We start from the raw sequence: 18876 nt of genomic DNA, 5'->3' as shown, positions 1-18876 counted from the left end.
CTCCAAATCTGTGCGCCTGATGGCTCAGTCACGTTCACTGCAGTGAATTATTGAGACACGCTCAGTGTTAGAAGATATTATTAAAACCTGTTAATGACTCGGCTCCGTAACTCCGCGGTTAAATCTAATCTGAACGTAATTTGGTGTCAGTTGTTGCATATATTTTTTAATAAAAAGGCTTGTGTGGAACAGATATGTTGCGCGAGCCAAACTGAGCTTTTGGTTTTAATGTAAATGATGAATTGGATCAATAATCTGCCTCACTTCACCACCTCACGTCTGCGTGGCCACTTTCCTGTCTTCAAAACGTTCGTACGCATGGGTCAGAGTTTGCGGGGAAATACGCAAATTCTCCTGTCAAGTTTGTTTTTATAAATCCCTACGTTTGCGTGAGAAGTGGCTTACTCACGTTTCAGGCCCTGTTGTGTACGTACGCAACGGTTATAAATCCGACCCCTGGTTTTTGACAACTTTTTTAAGTAAATTTGTGTTTGTCTGAAGTGACAGTGCAATTCTCTCTCTCAACCAACAGTTTACGTGTCTGTAAAAGTACCAAAAAAAAGAATGTCGTCCAGCTGGTGTAAACAAGAATCACTCCCAACCTCATTTCTCGTAAACAGTCTGTTTTTCATCGTTGACATATTTATTCATCACTTCCTTAAGCTTACAGGAATTGTTTGCTATCTTGTAGAATAACCTGATTTGTCACATGCCTAAAACCAGGTGAGTGCACTCATGACAAGAGGTGAATTGAGTGCTATGATATTTCTTCTTTTGATCAATGAGCTGTGACATTATTTGATTGTTATCGATATCATATTTATATTTCTTTCTTTTATTCAGAATTCATCCCTCTGCTCCTGCAGGGTTTACATTTCTGAATGAAAAATGTATGTTTCTCTAAATGATTTGTTGAAAAATACGTCAGAGTTTTGTGTTTTTCACTTCATGTTGAAGGCGTCTTTCAAACCCTTCAGAGCTTGTTCCTTTGTGAGTCTCTTCCAGGCCTCTGGAACATCAGCTGGTTTGGCTTTGTATTCTTCAGCAAATCTGTCATTGTACTGCACCAGGACGTACTTCCAGTAATCAGATGCCTCTATGGTGGAGTCTGGAGGAATGATCCAGTCTGGATAGTACTTGTTGTAGTCCTTGGAAGGATGCCACTCCCCTTTGGCGTCTGTGTGTTTGAATTTACAACCCCTGTGCATGTCAGTTGTACACAGTGAATCAACCAGCTTCTTACTAAAGATACACTTTACCCTGCCAAGACCTTGTGGCCGATGAATGGCTGCATGATGCTGCTTGTGTTCTTTGCCACCGGCCTCACAGGGAGCCTCACAAAATGGACACTGTCGTCCACAACCAAACACTCGCTTGAAAAGCTCATCCTGTGGTTTGATTGGAAGCTTGTTCAGAGTCTCAGTGATGCCATCAGACTTGAGAGTCCTCCTCTTCCAGTTGGTCCTTCAACTCCTTCATTGAGATCTTGAGACACTTGATGAATGAATGACATGAGCTTTGGATTTGAAACAAGGTGGTTTTTTCAGCCTCCACTGAAAGTGAGATGTCTTTGATCAAATGTTTGCGCATGTTGCTGATTAGCTTTGTGATGCTTTCCTTGTTATCTGGCAGCGGAGCACCATCCTCTCCTATTGCTGCCCGATCTATCGCTGCTGATATTTTTTTGTAGATGACTTGTAGATTGTTGTTCTTCAATTTGCACAAAGTCTTGTCCTCTGACATCTTTTGCAGGATTTGCTCAAATATCCTATCCTTAACATATATTTCATAGTTATCAATGTAACTGAAAAAACTCTTGAAGTCTTCCTGTAGCAACAACTCTTTCTAAATGTTGTACTGGAAGATTGTGCGAGAACTATACTCTGCTGAATGGGAACTTGTCAGAATGTCATCCATGATGTTTACTCCTAGAGATCCACAGATGAACTGTTTCACAGCAGGTTTGATACAAAACTGGACAAAGTTAGTTGCTTCATGCAGGCTGTGATATAGATCCAGAAAGCCTGACAGATACCCAGTCTTCTTTTTCTCCAGCTGTTGTTTGGGATCCTTAGCTAATGGGAAGTTTTCCTTCATTTTGAAGAATTCCCTTGAGGCAATGCCACAAATGTGAAGCTTCAGGTCAAACTCAAACTTGTTTGTCCAATGCTTACAGCTTTCTTGAAGGGATTTACCCACTTTTTCAAGGAGTTCAGTTGTTAATCCATCATCAGCTTCTGTGGATGACGTTTCTCTTACAAGTACACACTGTGTACACGACTCAATGATACTTTCTGTTAAGTTCTGGAGTTCTGTGGTTTTGTCTGTTCCTCCGTCTAATTGATGGTCTCCTTTGACCACAAAAGAAACATTGCCAGTTTGTTGTAGGCTTCCAATGTCCTGCACATCCTGTTTGTCAACTCCAGTCCACAGCTCATCAAAGTTCTTAGTTATTTGTTCTTCAGACAGGGTGCAGTGTTTAGGGTCTTTCAATAGACTCATCACCCAGTGTTCAACATCAATTTGCCTTTTACTCTAATTTTTTTGACATTGTTTTCTAAACTCAAGCCAGGAGTCGAACTTGTTGTTCACAGAAAGTATGATTTTGTTTGCAAGATCGCTGATACTTTCAAAAACATCCATGATGAAGGCCTCGAGCAGATGTACTTGTTTTTCTTTTTTTCTGTAGTAGTTGTTCAGTTTGGCCTTTATTTTTCTCTCCTGTGTTTCGATTTGTTCAGAAGCCTCTGCTCTTTTTGCTGAAACCAGTTTGTTCCAAGCTTCTGTGTCGGACTGACTGTGCTCATGCAGGATATCTGACTCTGCTTGTGTTTGCCAGGAGAGAATCTCTTTTCTGAAAGCCCAGTCCCACTGACTGAACTCTTTGCACAGGTTGTTGAAAGCATGAGACACAAGAGTGTTTCTGAAACTAAAGATGAAGTTTTCACATTTTACCGCCCTCCAGAGACTCTTCATCCATTCCAGAAACTCTGGGATCTGCGACACTTCATTGCCCGGGTCCTTCTTCACTGTTTGCAAAAGGTTTCTCTTGAAATCTGCTGCAGCTTCACTGTAACCTGTGTTCACTGGAGCCATTGGTGGAGTTCCATGCCAGAGTCCTGGGATGTTCCAGTTGTTCTTGTCCATGTCATAGTCCAGCACATCCGTGAACTCTTTGAAAGAAGGTTTCTTTTCCATTTCAGCTGCGATTTGAGTCATTTCATTGAGTTGGTCCAGGAGATGTTTTCTTTCTGTCATGGTCTTTGTTTGAGCTAAAGCTCCGGCAACATTCTGGTGAAGAAAATGACAAACTGGCTTTTTACTGCTCATCTTCATCCTCAATAAGGTGTAGATAGCAATTTGCAGGACATCTTTCATTTCTGCTGAGTTTTCCATTGCGATGTTGATTATGGTGGCATCACTCAAGCCAATGACAAAGGTTGCTAGCTGGTTGTCGTGCTCGTAACTGTCCTCTAGTTGTGCCAGATCAGGAGCCTTAAGACCCTCTGTGTCAATGAGGACAATAAAATCACAGTTTAACTCGCTTTTCAAATCCTCTGCAACTTTGAGGAAGAGCATGAAAGCTCCTCTTGTGCATCTGCCGCTGCTGACAGGAAACTGAACACCAAACATGGTGTTGAGGAGCGTTGACTTACTGGTGCTCTGAACACCCAACACAGTCAGTACCAACAGTCTGCTCCTCTGTCCAACCTTCTTGTGAAGCTCCATCAGGACGTCTGTCACCCATCTCTCTGGGACGTTGGAGGCATCTCCGTCCAAAAGCTCTAAAGGATATCCATCCAACAGCATTTCAGCTGCCAAACCAGGGAGCTGGGATATTTCATCAGCTGTTGTTGAGCTGCTGGTTGAGAACTCGTAGATCAGTCCCATCTCTCTCATGTAATGCTCTGTTCCTAAAGAGCTGTCCAATAAAGCTTGGTCTAACTCTGCTATGAGTTTGGCATCTTTCTTCTTGCATTGCTCTTTGAATTTGTGACGCAGCTCAACCATTTTTGTTCTTGAATGGGCATTCAGCTTGAGTTTCATCCACTTGAGGAAAAAATCTATTTATATATATACATATATATATTATAGTGCAGTATACTTCGCACTCCAATGTCACCCATTATCTCCTCAGCTGCTCTGTGCATCAGTTTTGTTTTCGTCCACAGACAGACCAAGTTCAACAGCTTTTCCAACCATATCTACAATGCTCATGGTGTCTTTCACATCTGACAGGGATGCCTTGATGACCTCACAAAGTGTCCTTGAGAACTCTGCCACGTTTAGCCTCTGGTCTTTGACCTTCACTCTGTTCTTTGGTAAACCTAATTCATCCACCAATCTCTTCACAGACCTCATCTCCTCACTGGCATTCCCTCCCTTTCGATTAACAACTAAAAAGAGTTTGGATTTCACATCTTGAAGAGAAGATAGAATCTTGTGCTCACTTTCTTCAACGCTGTCCAGAAACACAAAGGTAGCTGTTGATACTTGAAAGAGAAAGTTGAATTGTGTGAGTGATTCACTAATGTCCCCTCGCAAATCTGCGAAGGCTACTGGCCCTGGAAAAACATCTAAACTTTTCTTACCGCAGGGAAGGTACCAGCAAACCTCAACAAGCCCATTTGCAATTTCTCTTTTGACTGCCCCCCCTTTCACATCTCTGTGTATGAAGAGGTTGCAGTTCTGTTGTCCACTGCTGAGGACATGATTCAAAAACTGGGAGTTGCATAAACTGCTGTTCTTCAGCCTCACAAAGGAGAAGAATGGTATATTTGCTTGGACAATGTTGTCTTCAACAAACCCTCTTGATTCAGACATACCATGTGGACACCACTCTTTGACGATGTCTCTCAGAGCCCACAGCATCAGGGTACACTGACTCTTGTGGCCGCGGGGCAACAGCAGTGGAAGAGAAAACGGGCACATTGACATCTTGAGGGCCATTTCCTGCTGCAGGATGCTGTCAGCACAATGGAAGAGAGCGACTATGAGGTCGAGGGGGTTAATCTTATCACCTCTAGAGTCATCAGCCATGTAGAGGTCTTCATCAGAGAGATCATTGTTTTCCTCTGGCCTAATTGATGATTGTATTGAGTTCCTGCATTCGGAATTCTTGTTGAACAGTTTTCTGAGGAAACACTATGGTATAAATGTAGCACTGTTGTCCATGAAAAGAAAAAGATGCAGCAAAGCAGGCTCCTTACTGTGTTCAAAAAAGGATCCATGAGTCCAGGGTGCATTTTGTGACTTTTATTAATTCTTGAACCCCCCCCCCCACACCAGTTACTATGAAATAATAACTTGAGCCGAAAAAAGCAATTACCAACAATGGATGAATATTAACTTTGTTTCCCACAATAATCAAACAAAGAAAATATTAACAATTTTTAAACCTTTTTTTTTTTTAAACCTTCTTGTCTCTTGTCTATAAAGCATCAGTGTCATTATCTTTAGTGCTTATGTACAGAGTTGTGTAACAAAACAAATGTTTTTTGTAGAAACATGAAGTACTCACAAAATAAACAATATTCAGGGATGACACAAGTTTTCCTAGCTTTTACTTGTTAAACACTACTGTTAAAAAAAGGTTTTTCAACATATGAAAGGATGTATGAAACATAAAAGTAGTTTTCATTAACATACAAGTAATTCAGATTTATTTACTCTAGCATACATTTTTTACTATTATTTTAAAATGTCAGACAACAAAGAGTTGAGCAGTGAGGAGACTTGTGTGGTCTACTCACTCTGTCCAATCCTGAGTCACCATCAGGAACAAGGAGAATTTCCTCTTCTGATCAAGGAGCTGCGAAATTTTTTGATGGGTATCGATATCATATTCATTTTTAAACACTTGGTGTACAAAGTATTCTTTTCATCAGTATTCATCCCTCTGCTGCTGCAGGGTTTACATTTCTGAATGAAACATTTATATTTCTCTCAATGATGTGTTGAGAAATACTTGTCAGAGTTTTGTGTTGTTTACTTAACACTGATACAACTCTGCTGCTCTGTTGTGTGTCTGCTGCTGCACAGAGACTGTTGAAGTGATATCCTGAACCTACAGGATCTCTGGGTGCTGGGTATTTTTTATAAAGTTTATTTTTATCAGACGTTGCACTTGAACAAGTTCTTCGTGTAGTATAATCAGATCTCAGATTGGGTCTGAGATTTCTATCTCTTTTTCAGCATGTCAGCGGTGGCACAGTGAACTTTGACGCTTCGCCATGGAACTGGTAAGTTGTTGTAACTTAAATAATTATTATCCAATTAGCCCCAGACTTGACATGTTTGATAATGGTTATCATAATGGATATGTAGTGTTTAGTATGTTTCATAATGAGTAAACCAAAATATACAGTAACTCAGGGGTGTACCTGTGGCTTCTGCTCTTGTGTCCATTGTACATGTGGTCTGACTCAGGCCTCATTCATCAAATGAAATATGTGCACAAACAAATCAATTGTTGTTTATCTGAGAAACAGAAATCAGCAGTGAAAACATTTCCATCAGTTTAACTCTGTTCCTTCCAAACGTGTGACAGGGCAGTTAAAGAGGAGATGGAACACTCACCTGTGGATTCAAGCTTCTCTCAGTTTCATTGATGATCTTCCTCAGCGTCGGGAGCTCAGTGTGGAGGGCGGCTGGGACTCGAACCCTCCTCCTACCGACACACTGCAGCCAGGGGGAGGAGTGAAGCTGAGGAATGCAGCTCTTCTGGATGCACCGCCTGACAAGTGATGCAGCTCAGTTGTGGGAGGTAATTAAATGCATTTAATCTCAGTAGGATTTTGAGTTTTGTGTCATCATCCTGAGAGGAAGTTACTGTTCATCTCCTTTTATCTTTCTTACTGAATCTACGTTGCACATTTAGATTTGACCTTTCAGTGAAGTAAGTTCAGAGCAAATCACAGGAATCATCTTTTTCTTTCCTTCATTTCTTACATCTTTGTTTTTAACTTCCCCTCATGACATTCGCCCCAAATTGGAAATACAAAGTTTCACCTCGGTCCAACAGCTCTGAGAAGCTGCACCACATTACACACACTCTTAGATGTCCATTAAAACACTCAGGTTAACAGTAATAAAGAAGAAACTATTTAATTTTAGGAAAAACATTGAGTATAAAATCTTCAGTGCAGATAAACCAGGTAGGATGAACACAAAGTTTTCTATCTTCACTCTGAACACAAACTATAAAAGTCACAGAATATAAGAGTTTGAGGACGACTCACTAATGACGAGGAATAATTCTGAAGTATCAACACAGGACAAGAGAACGCAACATTATAGACACACACCAATAAAGTAAAATATAATATAATATAACAAAATAAAATATAATATAATATAATACTAAATAATATAATATAATATAATATAATATAATATAGTATAGTATAGTATAATATAATATAATAAATACAACAAGTCACTCTCCAGGTAGAAACTTTTGTTAGGATTCTACTTGACTTGTGTGTATCCTTGGCTCAAAGGAGCCCTCCCTTGTACTGTATACACAGTACATATATACAGTACATATTCTGCTCCCATCAGATAATAAACTGAGGAACAAGCCTCCTGCTCTTCATCATTAACACGACAGAGTCAGAAATGGTTGGAACCAGCCAGTTACAGTAAAGTGGAGCTGAGTGCAGTAACACACCTTTACCAGGGTTACCACAGCAACCTGAGCAACACTACTTCCAGCCTCCATTTCTCTGAACTGGGATTTGACTCTGAACTGAAACCAGGCTCCTCCCATCAAATCAAACCCAATCAAATCAGACTTTATTGTCATTTTGCCAGACATACAACTGCAGTGCAGGCAGAATGAAATGATGTTTCCCTGGGATCCCTCGATAAGATAAAGAAACTAAAGGAGATCACACGTACAATACAGAATTAAGAACACACATTGTCACACTCCATGCAAGTTGTGTTTGTGTGTGTGTGTGTGTGTGTTTGTGTTCATCTTGTTTCCCTTTGGCCTGTGCTGATTGGAGAAATTGGAGATATGCTTTGGGTGCCCCCTTGTGGCTGTTTTACCCCAAGTAGCAGGTGAGTGATGTGTTGCTGCAGAGTTTCCTGTGTGTCCCTCCATGTTCCATCAACACCGGATAAGGACTGAATGCAGAAAGCTAACCAGAATGGTTCTCATGGTATCATTTGATAATTTATGATTCAAATATTGTTTAAAGCTATTTTCTTTATTTAAAAACATTGTTTATTATGTTATATTTTATTTCATATGGTCTTTTTACATAATATCTCGACTCATTATGCAACTATCAGCAAAAAAACATTTATGATCAGGAAAAGTCACAAACTGAGATCAACTGACTCATCATTTATTGAAGCTTGTAAATTCATCACATAATCAAATGTCATTCTCTTATTTAGTCGAAATCTAAACATGAGCAAAAAAGAAAACGTACAAAGACAATTTGTGCTTCATCATCTTCATCATCATCATCATCATCATCATCATCATCATCATCATCATCATCATCATCATCATCATCGTCATCGTTGTGTTTCTCATTGTGTTTAGTACTGTACTTGTCATTTAGAACAGAGCATGTAAATAATGGAACAATACATTTTAATCAGAAGAATATGAATCAAAAGTTAATCCTTAACAATATGTGAATAACAATATTTGCTTGAGCAGACTTACTGAATATTTCATCACATGGTCTTAGTCTATTGTACATCACCATTGATTTCATTATAGATATTACATACATAGAGATAATACATTCATAACCTCATCATCCACATCACCACACTGTTTCTCTGCCCTGAACTACGTGAAGTAATATAAAAGATAATTCATCATATACAAAAACATACGGAAACAAAATCGTAAATTTATTGTATTGCTCGAGGGCGAGTGACTATTGACACCGTAAAAAAAAAACGACCAAAAAATAAATCATCGGAGAGTTGTAAAGAAAAAAAATGCACAGAGGTCCAATCTAACTCTGTTGTTCTTTCTTCATTTTCACTGAAACAAACTGGTTGTTTAGTCACATTAACCAAAAAGATAAACAAGAGTGAAACAAACAAAAACAAACAAAACAATAATCTCTTGCACAGATTCCATCCAAAATAGTAATTTTTCCTGAAGCTGAATGAGACTGGAGACTTGTAGTTCTCTGTATTTGCTTTCAGACCTGCTCGGAGGTCCAGACATGTTCCTGAGACTTTCTGGAGAGGCTGTAAGTGAGAACGTAGAGAATGTGAGAACACAGCAGGAACATGTCCAGAACATTCACAGAGAGTGAGTGGGCGTGTTGATGACGTTTCTAATGTAAGATGTGAAACTGGAAGAAAACAAATACCTACAAACAAAGTCTGGACATTTTCAAGAGTCTATGTCAAAAAATAGTTGAGTAAAGATAATATTTCATCCAAGTGAAAGTGAATCTATTGCTGCATATTAAATTGGACTGAATTACCTGATGTGTTCAGTTGTACTTTGTTTACTTCATGTTGAAGGCGTCTCTCAAACCCTTCAGAGCTTGTTCCTTTGTGAGTCTCCTCCAGGCCTCTGGGACATCAGCTGGTTTGGCTTCATATTCTTCAGCAAATCTGTCATTGTACTGCACCAGGACGTACTTCCAGTAGTCAGATGCCTCTATGGTGGAGTCTGGAGGAATGATCCAGTCTGGATAGAACTCCTTGTAGTCCTTGTAAGGACACAACTCCCCATTGGTGGCTGGGCTTTTGAATACAGCATCACTGTGAACTTCAGTTGTACACAGTGAATTAAGCAGCTTCTCACTTGACTCCCACATGACTCTGCCAAGACCTTGTGGCCGATGAATGGCTGCATGATGCATCTTGTGTTCTTTGCCACCGGCCTCACAGGGAGCAGAACAAAATGGACACTGTCGTCCACAACCAAACACTCTCTTGAAAAGCTCATCCTGTGGTTTGATTGGAAGCTTGTTCAGAGTCTCAGTGATGTCATCAGAGTTTGAGAACTCCTCTTCCAGTTGGTCCTTCAACTCCTTCATTGAGATCTTGAGACACTTGATGAATGAATGACATGAGCTTTGGATCAGAAACAAGGTGGTTTTTTCAGCCTCCACTGAAAGTGAGATGTCTTTGATCAAATGTTTGTGCATGTTGCTGATTAGCTTTGTGATGCTTTCCTTGTTATCTGGCAGCGGAGCACCATCCTCTCCTATTGCTGCCTGATCTATCGCTTCTGATATTTTTTTGTAGATGACTTGTAGATTGTTGTTCTTCAGTTTGCACAAAGTCTTGTCCTCTGACATCTTTGTCAGGATTTGCTGAAATATCCAATCCTTAACATATATTTCATAGTTATCAATGTAACTGACAAAACTTTTGAAGTCTTCCTGTAGCAGTAACTCTTTCTGAATGTTGAACTGGAAAAATGTGCGAGAACTATACTCTGCTGAATGGGAACTTCTCAGAATGTCATCCACAATGTTTACTCCCAGAGATCCACTGATGAACTGATCCACAGCAGGTTTGATACAAGACTGGACAAAATCTTTGGCTTTGCGTTGGCAGTGATCTTCCTTTTTGTATAAATCAAGAAAATCTAACAGGTACTGAGTCTTGTACTTTTCCAGCTGAGTGTGAGGATTATTATCCGACAAGAATCTTTTGTGCATTTTGACAAATTCCCTTGAAGCAACGCCACAAATGTGAAGTTTCAGGTCAATCTCAAACTTTATGTTTGTTTTGTGATGGTTGTAAAATTTTTTAAGGGATTCATCAATTTGTTCTAGAAGATCCTTTGTGAATGAGTCCTGGTAATCTCCATCGGTCTTTACTTTATCAAGTGCAAACCTTGTAGAAGATTCTATGATAATGTCCGCGACGCTCTGCAAATCTCCTTTCCCCAGATGTTGGAGCATCTGCATAAGAGTGTCTACGTGATCAGGTCTAGTTTTAAATGGACCTGTCCCCATTTCCTTTAGGTCTGTTACTTTCTGCAAAGCCTCATTGACATTTCGATTACAAAAGTTTTTTCTCAGCTGCTTCAGGACGCATGCTGCAATGTCTCGCTCTCTCAGGCCGGACACGTTGACAGTGGCTTCAGCCCACATCTTTTCAAACTCTTGTGTCAGTTCTTCCTCAGTAAGACTTGACGCCTTGCAGTCACCCAGAAGCTTCATGACATTCTGTTCAATCACACCTCTGTATTCTCTCTGAATGTCCTGAACCTTTTTTGAACTCAGTTTTAGTTCAAGGATGCAATCTAGTTTTACCCACACAGAACGTTTGATTTCATCTCCAAGGCCTCTGACACTGTTTAAAAAGTCCTCTTTGTATTTCTCTATTAGATTGACTCGTTTGTCTTTCATCTTGTAGTAGTCGTAGATTTGTTTCTTCATTGTTGTTTGTTGATCTGTTATTTTGTCTGACACCTCAGATTTTTTTCCTCTGATTAATCTGTTCCAAGTTTCTACCTCAGAGTCATTTTCAGCATTCAAGATGTCTACCTCTGCTTGTGTTTGCCAGGTCAGAATCTCTTTTCTGAACTCCCATTCCCACTGATTGAACTCTTTGCACAAGTTGTCATAGGTATGAGCCACAAGAGTGTTTCTGAAACTAAAGATGAAGTTCTCATATTTCACTGCCTGCCAGAGACTCTTCATCCATTCCAGAAACTCTGGGATCTGCCACACTTCATTGCCCGGGTCCTTCTTCACTGTTTGCAAAAGGTTTTTCTTGAAATGTGCGACAGCTTCACTGTAACCTGTGTTCACTGGAGCCATTGGTGGAGTTCCATGCCAGAGTCCTGCGATGTTCCAGTTGTTCTTGTCCATGTCATAGTCCAGCACATCCGTGAACTCTTCGATAGAAGGTTTCTTTTCCATTTCAGCTGCGATTTGAGTCATTTCATTGAGTTGGTCCAGGAGATGTTTTCTGTCTGTCCTGTTCTTGTCATGAGCTGAAACTGATGAAACATTCTGGTGAACAAAGTGACAAACTGGCTTTTTTCCAATTTCTTTCATCCTCAAGAATGCGTGCACTGCAATTTGTAGGACATCTTTCATTTCTGTTGAGTTTTCCATTGCGATGTTGATGATGGTGGCATCACTCAAGCCAATGACAAAGGTTGCTAGCTGGTTGTCGTGCTCGTAACTGTCCTCTAGTTGTTCCAGATCAGGAGCCTTAAGACCCTCTGTGTCAATGAGGACAATAAAATCACAGTTTAACTCGCTTTTCAAATCCTCTCCAACTTTGAGGAAGAGCATGAAAGCTCCTCTTGTGCATCTGCCGCTGCTGACAGGAAACTGCACACCAAACATGGTGTTGAGGAGTGTTGACTTACCGGTGCTCTGAACACCCAACACAGTCAGTACCAACAGTCTGCTCTGTCCAACCTTCTTGTGAAGCTCCATCAGAACGTCTGTCACCCATCTCTCTGGGACGTTGGAGGCATCTCCGTCCAAAAGCTCTAAAGGATATCCATCCAACAGCATTTCAGCTGCCAAACCAGGGAGCTGGGATATTTCATCAGCTGTTGTTGAGCTGCTGGTTGAGAACTCATAGATCAGTCCCATCTCTCTCATGTAATGCTCTGTTCCTAAAGAACTGTCCAATAAAGCTTGGTCTAACTCTGCTATGAGTTTGACATCTTTCTTCTTGCATTGCTCTTTGAATTTGTGACGTAACTCAGAGAGTTCGACTCGTGAACGTGTATTAAACTTCAGTTTCATCCACTTCAGGAAAACATCTCTTTTTTCTCTGTCACTTGTAGATAAGCACTTGATGAAACTCTTCATTCCTTTGGAGACATCAGAATTTTGTTGCTTCTTTCTGATTTGTATTTTTTCTTCCTGTAGTTGACATTTATATTCTTCAGGGCCAGAATCACCAGATTTCTTCAGTCTACACTCTTCCTTTTCTAACTTTGACAACCTCTTCCAGTTCGCTCCTTGCAAACTCAGATTTAGTTTTTTATAGTCTGGTATACTTTGCTCTCCAATGTCGCCCATGATCTCCTCAGCTGCTTTTCTCTGTGCATCAGTTTTGCTTTCGTCCACCGACAGACCAAGTTCACCAGCTTTTCCAACCATATCTACAATGCTCATGGTGTCTTTCACATCTAACAGAGATGCCTTGATGACCTCACAAAGTTTCTTTGAGAAGTCTGCCACATTTAGCCTCTGGTCTTTGACCTTCACTCTGTTCTTTGGTAAACCTAATTCATCCACCAATCTCTTCACAGACCTCATCTCCTCACTGGCATTCCCTCCTTTTCGATTGATGACTAAATAGAGTTTGGATTTCACATCCTGAAGAGAAGATAGAATCTTGTGCTCACTTTCTTCAACGCTGTCCAGGAACACAAAGGTAGCTGTTGATACTTGAAAGAGAAAGTTGAATTGTGTGAGTGATTCACTAATGTCCCCTCGTAAATTTGCAGTGGCAGTAGGCTCAGGAAAAATGTCAAGTTTTTTGCCGCCAGAGGGAAGGTACCAGCAAACCTCAACAAGCCCATTTGCAATTTCTCTTTGGACTGCCCCCCCCTCCACATCTCTGTGTATGAAGATGTTGCAGTTCTGTTGCCCACTGCTGAGGACATGATTCAAAAACTGGGACTTGGATAAACTGCTGTTCTTCAGCCTCACAAAGGAGAAGAATGGTATATTTGCTTGGACAATGTTGTCTTCAATAAACCCTCTTGATTCAGACATATCATGTGGACGCCACTCTTTGACGATGTCTCTCAGAGCCCACAGCATCAGGGTACACTGACTCTTGTAGCCGTGGGGCAACAGCAGTGGAAGAGAAAACTGGCACATTGACATCTTGAGGGCCATTTCCTGCTGCAGGATGCTGTCAGCGCAATGGAAGAGAGCGACTATGAGGTCGAGGGGGTTAACCTTATCATCTCTAGAGTAATCAGCGGTGTCAAGGTCTTCATCAAAGAGATCATTGTCTTCCTCAATGTTTTCCTCTGGCCTGATTGATGATTGTATTGAGCTCCTGCATTCTGCGTTTATTTTGAACAGTCTTCTGAGGAAACACCATGGTATTTCCTCCAGCGATAAAACTGCTTTTTCCTGAATACTGTTTTTGTTGATTTCAAAGAGAGACTGTTGATTGAGCTTGTTGGGATAAAGGTCCTTTAGTCCAAGTTTGACGAGCAAGTTCAACAAGGCTGTCAAAGAGAAAGAACATACATTTAAGAAATCAACGACTGGCACCAGCTATTGGGTTGAATGTGTATGTTTGGTTGTTTGGGTATGTGTGATCTTGCAGTGTTACATACTGTAAATCTTTGTTGTGAATAACATTTGGGAGCAAAGACTTCATTTACAGTAAACCAAAACTATTCATTGTTACATTTAGGAATCCTAAGATGTCTGAGCAACGTCAGCCTGAAGGGACATGTCCTCCTCGAGCTGCCTCTCTCAGGTCTTGTAGAGGAGTTTAAATTCACCAAAACAAGGCTGGAGACTCTCTCAGAGTCCAGAGACAAATATATACAGGCTGTTGGACCATCATTGACAACAGGACGGAAATGGAAACCAAAAGAAGCACCTGACCGGTAAAAACAGCACTCTAGCACACTGACACTGTGGGTCATGTTAAACAGGGAAGAGGAGGTTTGGGCCTTGGTCAGAGTAGTCCCCTGTGGAAACAGGCAACTCCTTCAGAGCGGTGACAATTGGTAGTCCTGGAAACCTGGCATCAGGAAGTGGAAGCAATATCTGTGAAGGCTGTCCTTCAAGCAAGACAGGGGCAGTGGAGGAAATGGGAAATCATATAGGAAAGACAGATCAGCTGGCAGGACCTGTCTGGAATGGAAGCTAGCAGGATCAGCCTCCTGCTTAGAGCAACCTATAACGTCCTTCCCTCACCAAAAAACCTACAGCAGTGGCTGAACAAAAATCCATCCGGCCCACTGTGCCACCCTCATCCACACTGGTTGTAAAATAAGGTATACGTGGAGACACAACCAGGTACTCACATGCCTTGCAACAACCATAGACACAAAGAGAACTGCTACCAATGCCGTGACATCACAAACATCAAATCGAGTTCAAAGGAAAACCTTTGTCTGTGAGGGGGAACAGGGACCGAGGGTTGAAGATGTTGGTGGACGTGGGCCAGCGGCTTATAGTCCAATCACATATTGTGACTAGCACTGTAAGACCTGTCCTTATACACTGGTCCAACACCCTGCACGTCGTCTACTTTGTAGGATTAACACAAGATTTTAACGTCCTCACCTGGAGGACAGAATTCAGTATAAATTTGGTAGCTACAGCTTTTTGCCCATTCACGCAACAAGCATACAGATCTCAACATATTCCTTTGTAAGCTCTTTGTGTCCATACACATATAAAAGTTGAATGAGTTACCTGAAAGCTCTTCACTTTCTGGGTCTCTTGTAGACATGGTCAAAGCCTTCCCTTTATTCCTCTGTGCGTCAAAATCTGGAGAAAAATATATATTAACTTGTAAGTTTCAGACATAAATTGTTCATGTATTTCCACAAAGCCAAATATAGTTATTCTACATACTCATACAACATAGGAGATTTTCGGATTAGTTTGTGGCCAAGATGTTCAGATTGTGTTTATTTGAACCTGTTGCTAGTCTTAACCGTCAAATTAAGTTCATTACATAACTACAAAAAATGTTCTTATTGAACTATATATCATATTGTGAATTGTGTCATTTTCTTAAGGAAGTCTTCTATTGTATGAATGGACAAGATTCTGTATGACCTGCACCCACTGAGCCTGTTATGAAAGCCAACCTGCACTGCCCACAGAGAACTGCCTGAATCTGTGACCTGTACTGAAAAGAGTTTTTGTGGTGACAGTGGACTTTATGAAAAGATAAACAACATGTCTCTACTTCCTCCCCTTGGGAAAAACCGTGGCCAAAATATCTTGGGTGTGATATAATTGATTGAAGCTCTGTACGTTTCTCCAACAGTAAGTTGCCGTTCCTGTTTTGCAGACGTTGGAATGAACAGTGAGCTATGGAGTTTAACTCCTGATCACTACCGCGATGAGGGAATTTAGTCTTTATCCTTTTCCTCTGCTTAGAAATGTATTTAATTATTTATTGAGCTCCATTTGATCTTAAGGTCCAGATCTTTCAAAGTATTCACAGGAATGTACCTGTAAGCGCTCCTTCTTTTGTGTTCATTGCAGACATGGTGGTCTGACTTCTCCTTGTCTTCCTTGAATCCCCTGTTCCTCAAGACCTGGAAGAGTGTTATTATCAGAGATTCAAATCAGATCAATTAAATCATTGAACTAAGTTTCCAGCATGTAAACGAAAACGTACCTGACATGGTGTTAGGAGAGTGTGTAGCTGCTCGTGTCAGCTCTGCTTTTTATACTAGACAATCAGAACCGAAACCATTTGATGCACTGGAACAACAGGTTCTGTCTTGTTCTCTCTCATCTGGAAAATATTTCACTTTGTCTTAATTGAGGGGAAAAATGTCACCAACTGGGCCTCACAAAGATATTTCTGTACAGGAGCACACATACATACACACACACACACACACACACACACACACACACACACACACACACACACACACACACACACACACACACACTATTCAGCGGTTTTACCAGTTAATTTGTTTCCATGCACTGGTTTTGCCCATCATATTGTTCAATTTGATATCTAAGCCCAGTGGGAGGGGCTCAATGTATAAAGCGGCAGCTTCAAGCCCCTACCAGGAGTCTGAGTCTGAGTCTGGTTACAGAGGCAGAGCCTTCGCTTGTTATTGGTTGATTGGAATGTGATTATTTTACTGTCTGAGCATTAACTACAAATCCCTCTAGGTGGAGCTGCACTACCTTTACTACTCTTCCCTCTTTCTTCCTTTGAGCATTTAGTTTTTGATCATCACATCAAGTTTAGCATAGATCGCTGAGTGCAGGATACTGACAACCCCAATCTAGTTTTTGACAACTTTTTAAAGTTCCTCTGTCTTTCGTGTTTGATTGAGTTCCTTATGCTTACGTTTGTGTTTGTCTAAAGCGACAGTGCAGTTCTCTCACTCAACTAACAGTTCCCTAATACCATGTCCCAACACAGGTTATTATAAAACAATAAATGCTTGTCTGCAAAAGTAAAATATAAAAGAATGTCGTCCAGCCGGTGTAAACAAGGATCACTCCCAACCTCTTCTCGTAAACAGTCTGCTTTTCATTGTTGACATAATTATTCATCACTTCCTTAAGCTTACGGGAATTGTTTTCTATCTTGTAGAATAACTGGTTTTGTCACATGCCTCAAACCAGGCGAGTGCTCTCATGACAAGAGGTGAATTGAGTTCATTGGTGTTCTGATGAGGATCCCCTTCTGATTCCCGTAATCATCTAGCATGAGGTTTCTGTCTCATTAGTGTGACACAGTGTACAGTTGACCTTGCTATAATGATGAAATATTCCTACATAATACTTAAAGCTATAAAAAACATTGAATCTATGTTCACTCTAAGGATTCATTTTTTTATATATATTCTTCCCATGACCTGAGTTTATATACAGTGCCTTGCATAAGTATTCACCCCCTTTGGACTTTTCTACATTTTGTCATGGTATAACCACAGATTAAAATGTATTTCATCGTGAGTTTATGTAATGGACCAACACAAAATAGTGCATCATGTGGAAGTGGGGGGAAATATTACATGGATTTCACAATTATTTACAAATAAAAATCTGAAAAGTGTTGAGTGCATATGTATTCACCCCCTTTACTGTGAAAGCCCTAACAAAGATCTGGTGCGACCAATTGCATTCACAAGTCACATTTGCAAGTCACATAATTAGTAAATAGGGTCCACCTGTCTGCAATTTAATCTCAATATAAATACACCTGTTCTGTGACGGACTCAGAGTTTGTTGGAGATCATTACTGAACAAACAGCATCATGAAGACCAAGGAGCTCACCAAACAGGTCAGGGATAAAGTTTTGGAGAAATATGAAGCAGGGTTAGGTTATAAAAAAATATCCAGAGCTTTGAACATCTCTCTGAGCACCATAAAATCCATCATAAGAAAATGGAAAGAATATGGCACAACCGCAAACCTACCAAGAGGAGGCCGTCCACCCAAACTGAAGAGCCGGACAAGGAGAAAATTAATGAGAGAAGCAACCAGGAGGCCCATGGTTACTCTGGAGGAGTTGCAGAGATCCACAGCTGAGGTGGGAGAATCTGTCCACAGGACAACTATTAGTCGTCTACTCCACAAATCTGGCCTTTATGGAAGAGTGGCAAGAAGAAAGCCATTGTTGAAAGGGATCCATAAAAAATCCCAGAAGCCATGTGGGAGACACAGCAAACATGTGGAAGAAGGTGCTCTGGTCAGATGAGAAAACCCAACACTGCCCATCACCCTGAGCACACCATCCCAACAGTGAAACATGGTGGAGGTAGCATCATGCTGTGGGGATGCTTCTCTTCAGCAGGTACAGGGAAACTGGTCAGAATAGAGGGAAAGATGGATGGAGCCAAATACAGGGAAATCCTTGAAGAAAATCTGATGCAGTCTGCAAAAGACTTGAGACTGGGGCGGAGGTTCATCTTCCAGCAGGACAATGACCCTAAACATACAGCCAGAGCTACAAAGGAATGGTTTGGATTAAAGAATGTTAATGTCTTAAAATGGCCCAGTCAAAGCCCAGACCTCAATTCAATAGAGAATCTATGGCAAGACTTGAAGATTGCGGTTCACAGACGGTCTCCATCCAATCTGACTGAGCTTCATCTTTTTTGCCAAGAAGAATGGACAAACCTTTCCATCTCTAGATGTGCAAAGCTGGTAGAGACATACCCCAAAAGACTTGCAGCTGTAATTGCAGCGAAAGGGGGTTCTACC

General features: G+C 40.8%; 1 protein-coding gene, 1 long non-coding RNA gene and 1 pseudogene across 3 annotated transcripts in view; 1 reads left to right on the top strand and 2 right to left on the bottom strand.

Annotated features, from left to right (window-relative positions):
* LOC128445627 (uncharacterized) overlaps window positions 1-18876 on the top strand; it is an 85395-nt gene that overhangs the window by 24901 nt on the left and 41618 nt on the right. The gene's annotated exons all lie outside the window — the stretch shown is intronic.
* Window positions 1-18876, bottom strand: part of LOC128445028 (up-regulator of cell proliferation-like) — a 173432-nt gene that overhangs the window by 130201 nt on the left and 24355 nt on the right. Inside the window, exons 1-2 of one of the 2 annotated variants that reach the window (XM_053427784.1) lie at window positions 16146-16158; window positions 15375-15449 (exon numbers count right to left, since the gene is read on the bottom strand). In XM_053427784.1, the coding sequence (XP_053283759.1) occupies window positions 15375-15411 (37 nt within the window). In that variant the 5' untranslated portion in view covers window positions 15412-15449; window positions 16146-16158. Of the gene's footprint in view, window positions 1-15374; window positions 15450-16145; window positions 16159-18876 lie in introns of those variants that run through there. The other variant, XM_053427775.1, reaches the window with a different exon arrangement.
* Window positions 942-2236, bottom strand: LOC128445470 (interferon-induced very large GTPase 1-like; annotated as a pseudogene).

The sequence above is a fragment of the Pleuronectes platessa genome, chromosome 1 (genome assembly GCF_947347685.1).
Source record: "Pleuronectes platessa chromosome 1, fPlePla1.1, whole genome shotgun sequence".
NCBI lineage: Eukaryota > Metazoa > Chordata > Actinopteri > Pleuronectiformes > Pleuronectidae > Pleuronectes > Pleuronectes platessa.
This window is presented reverse-complemented; position numbering and strand designations above follow the sequence as displayed.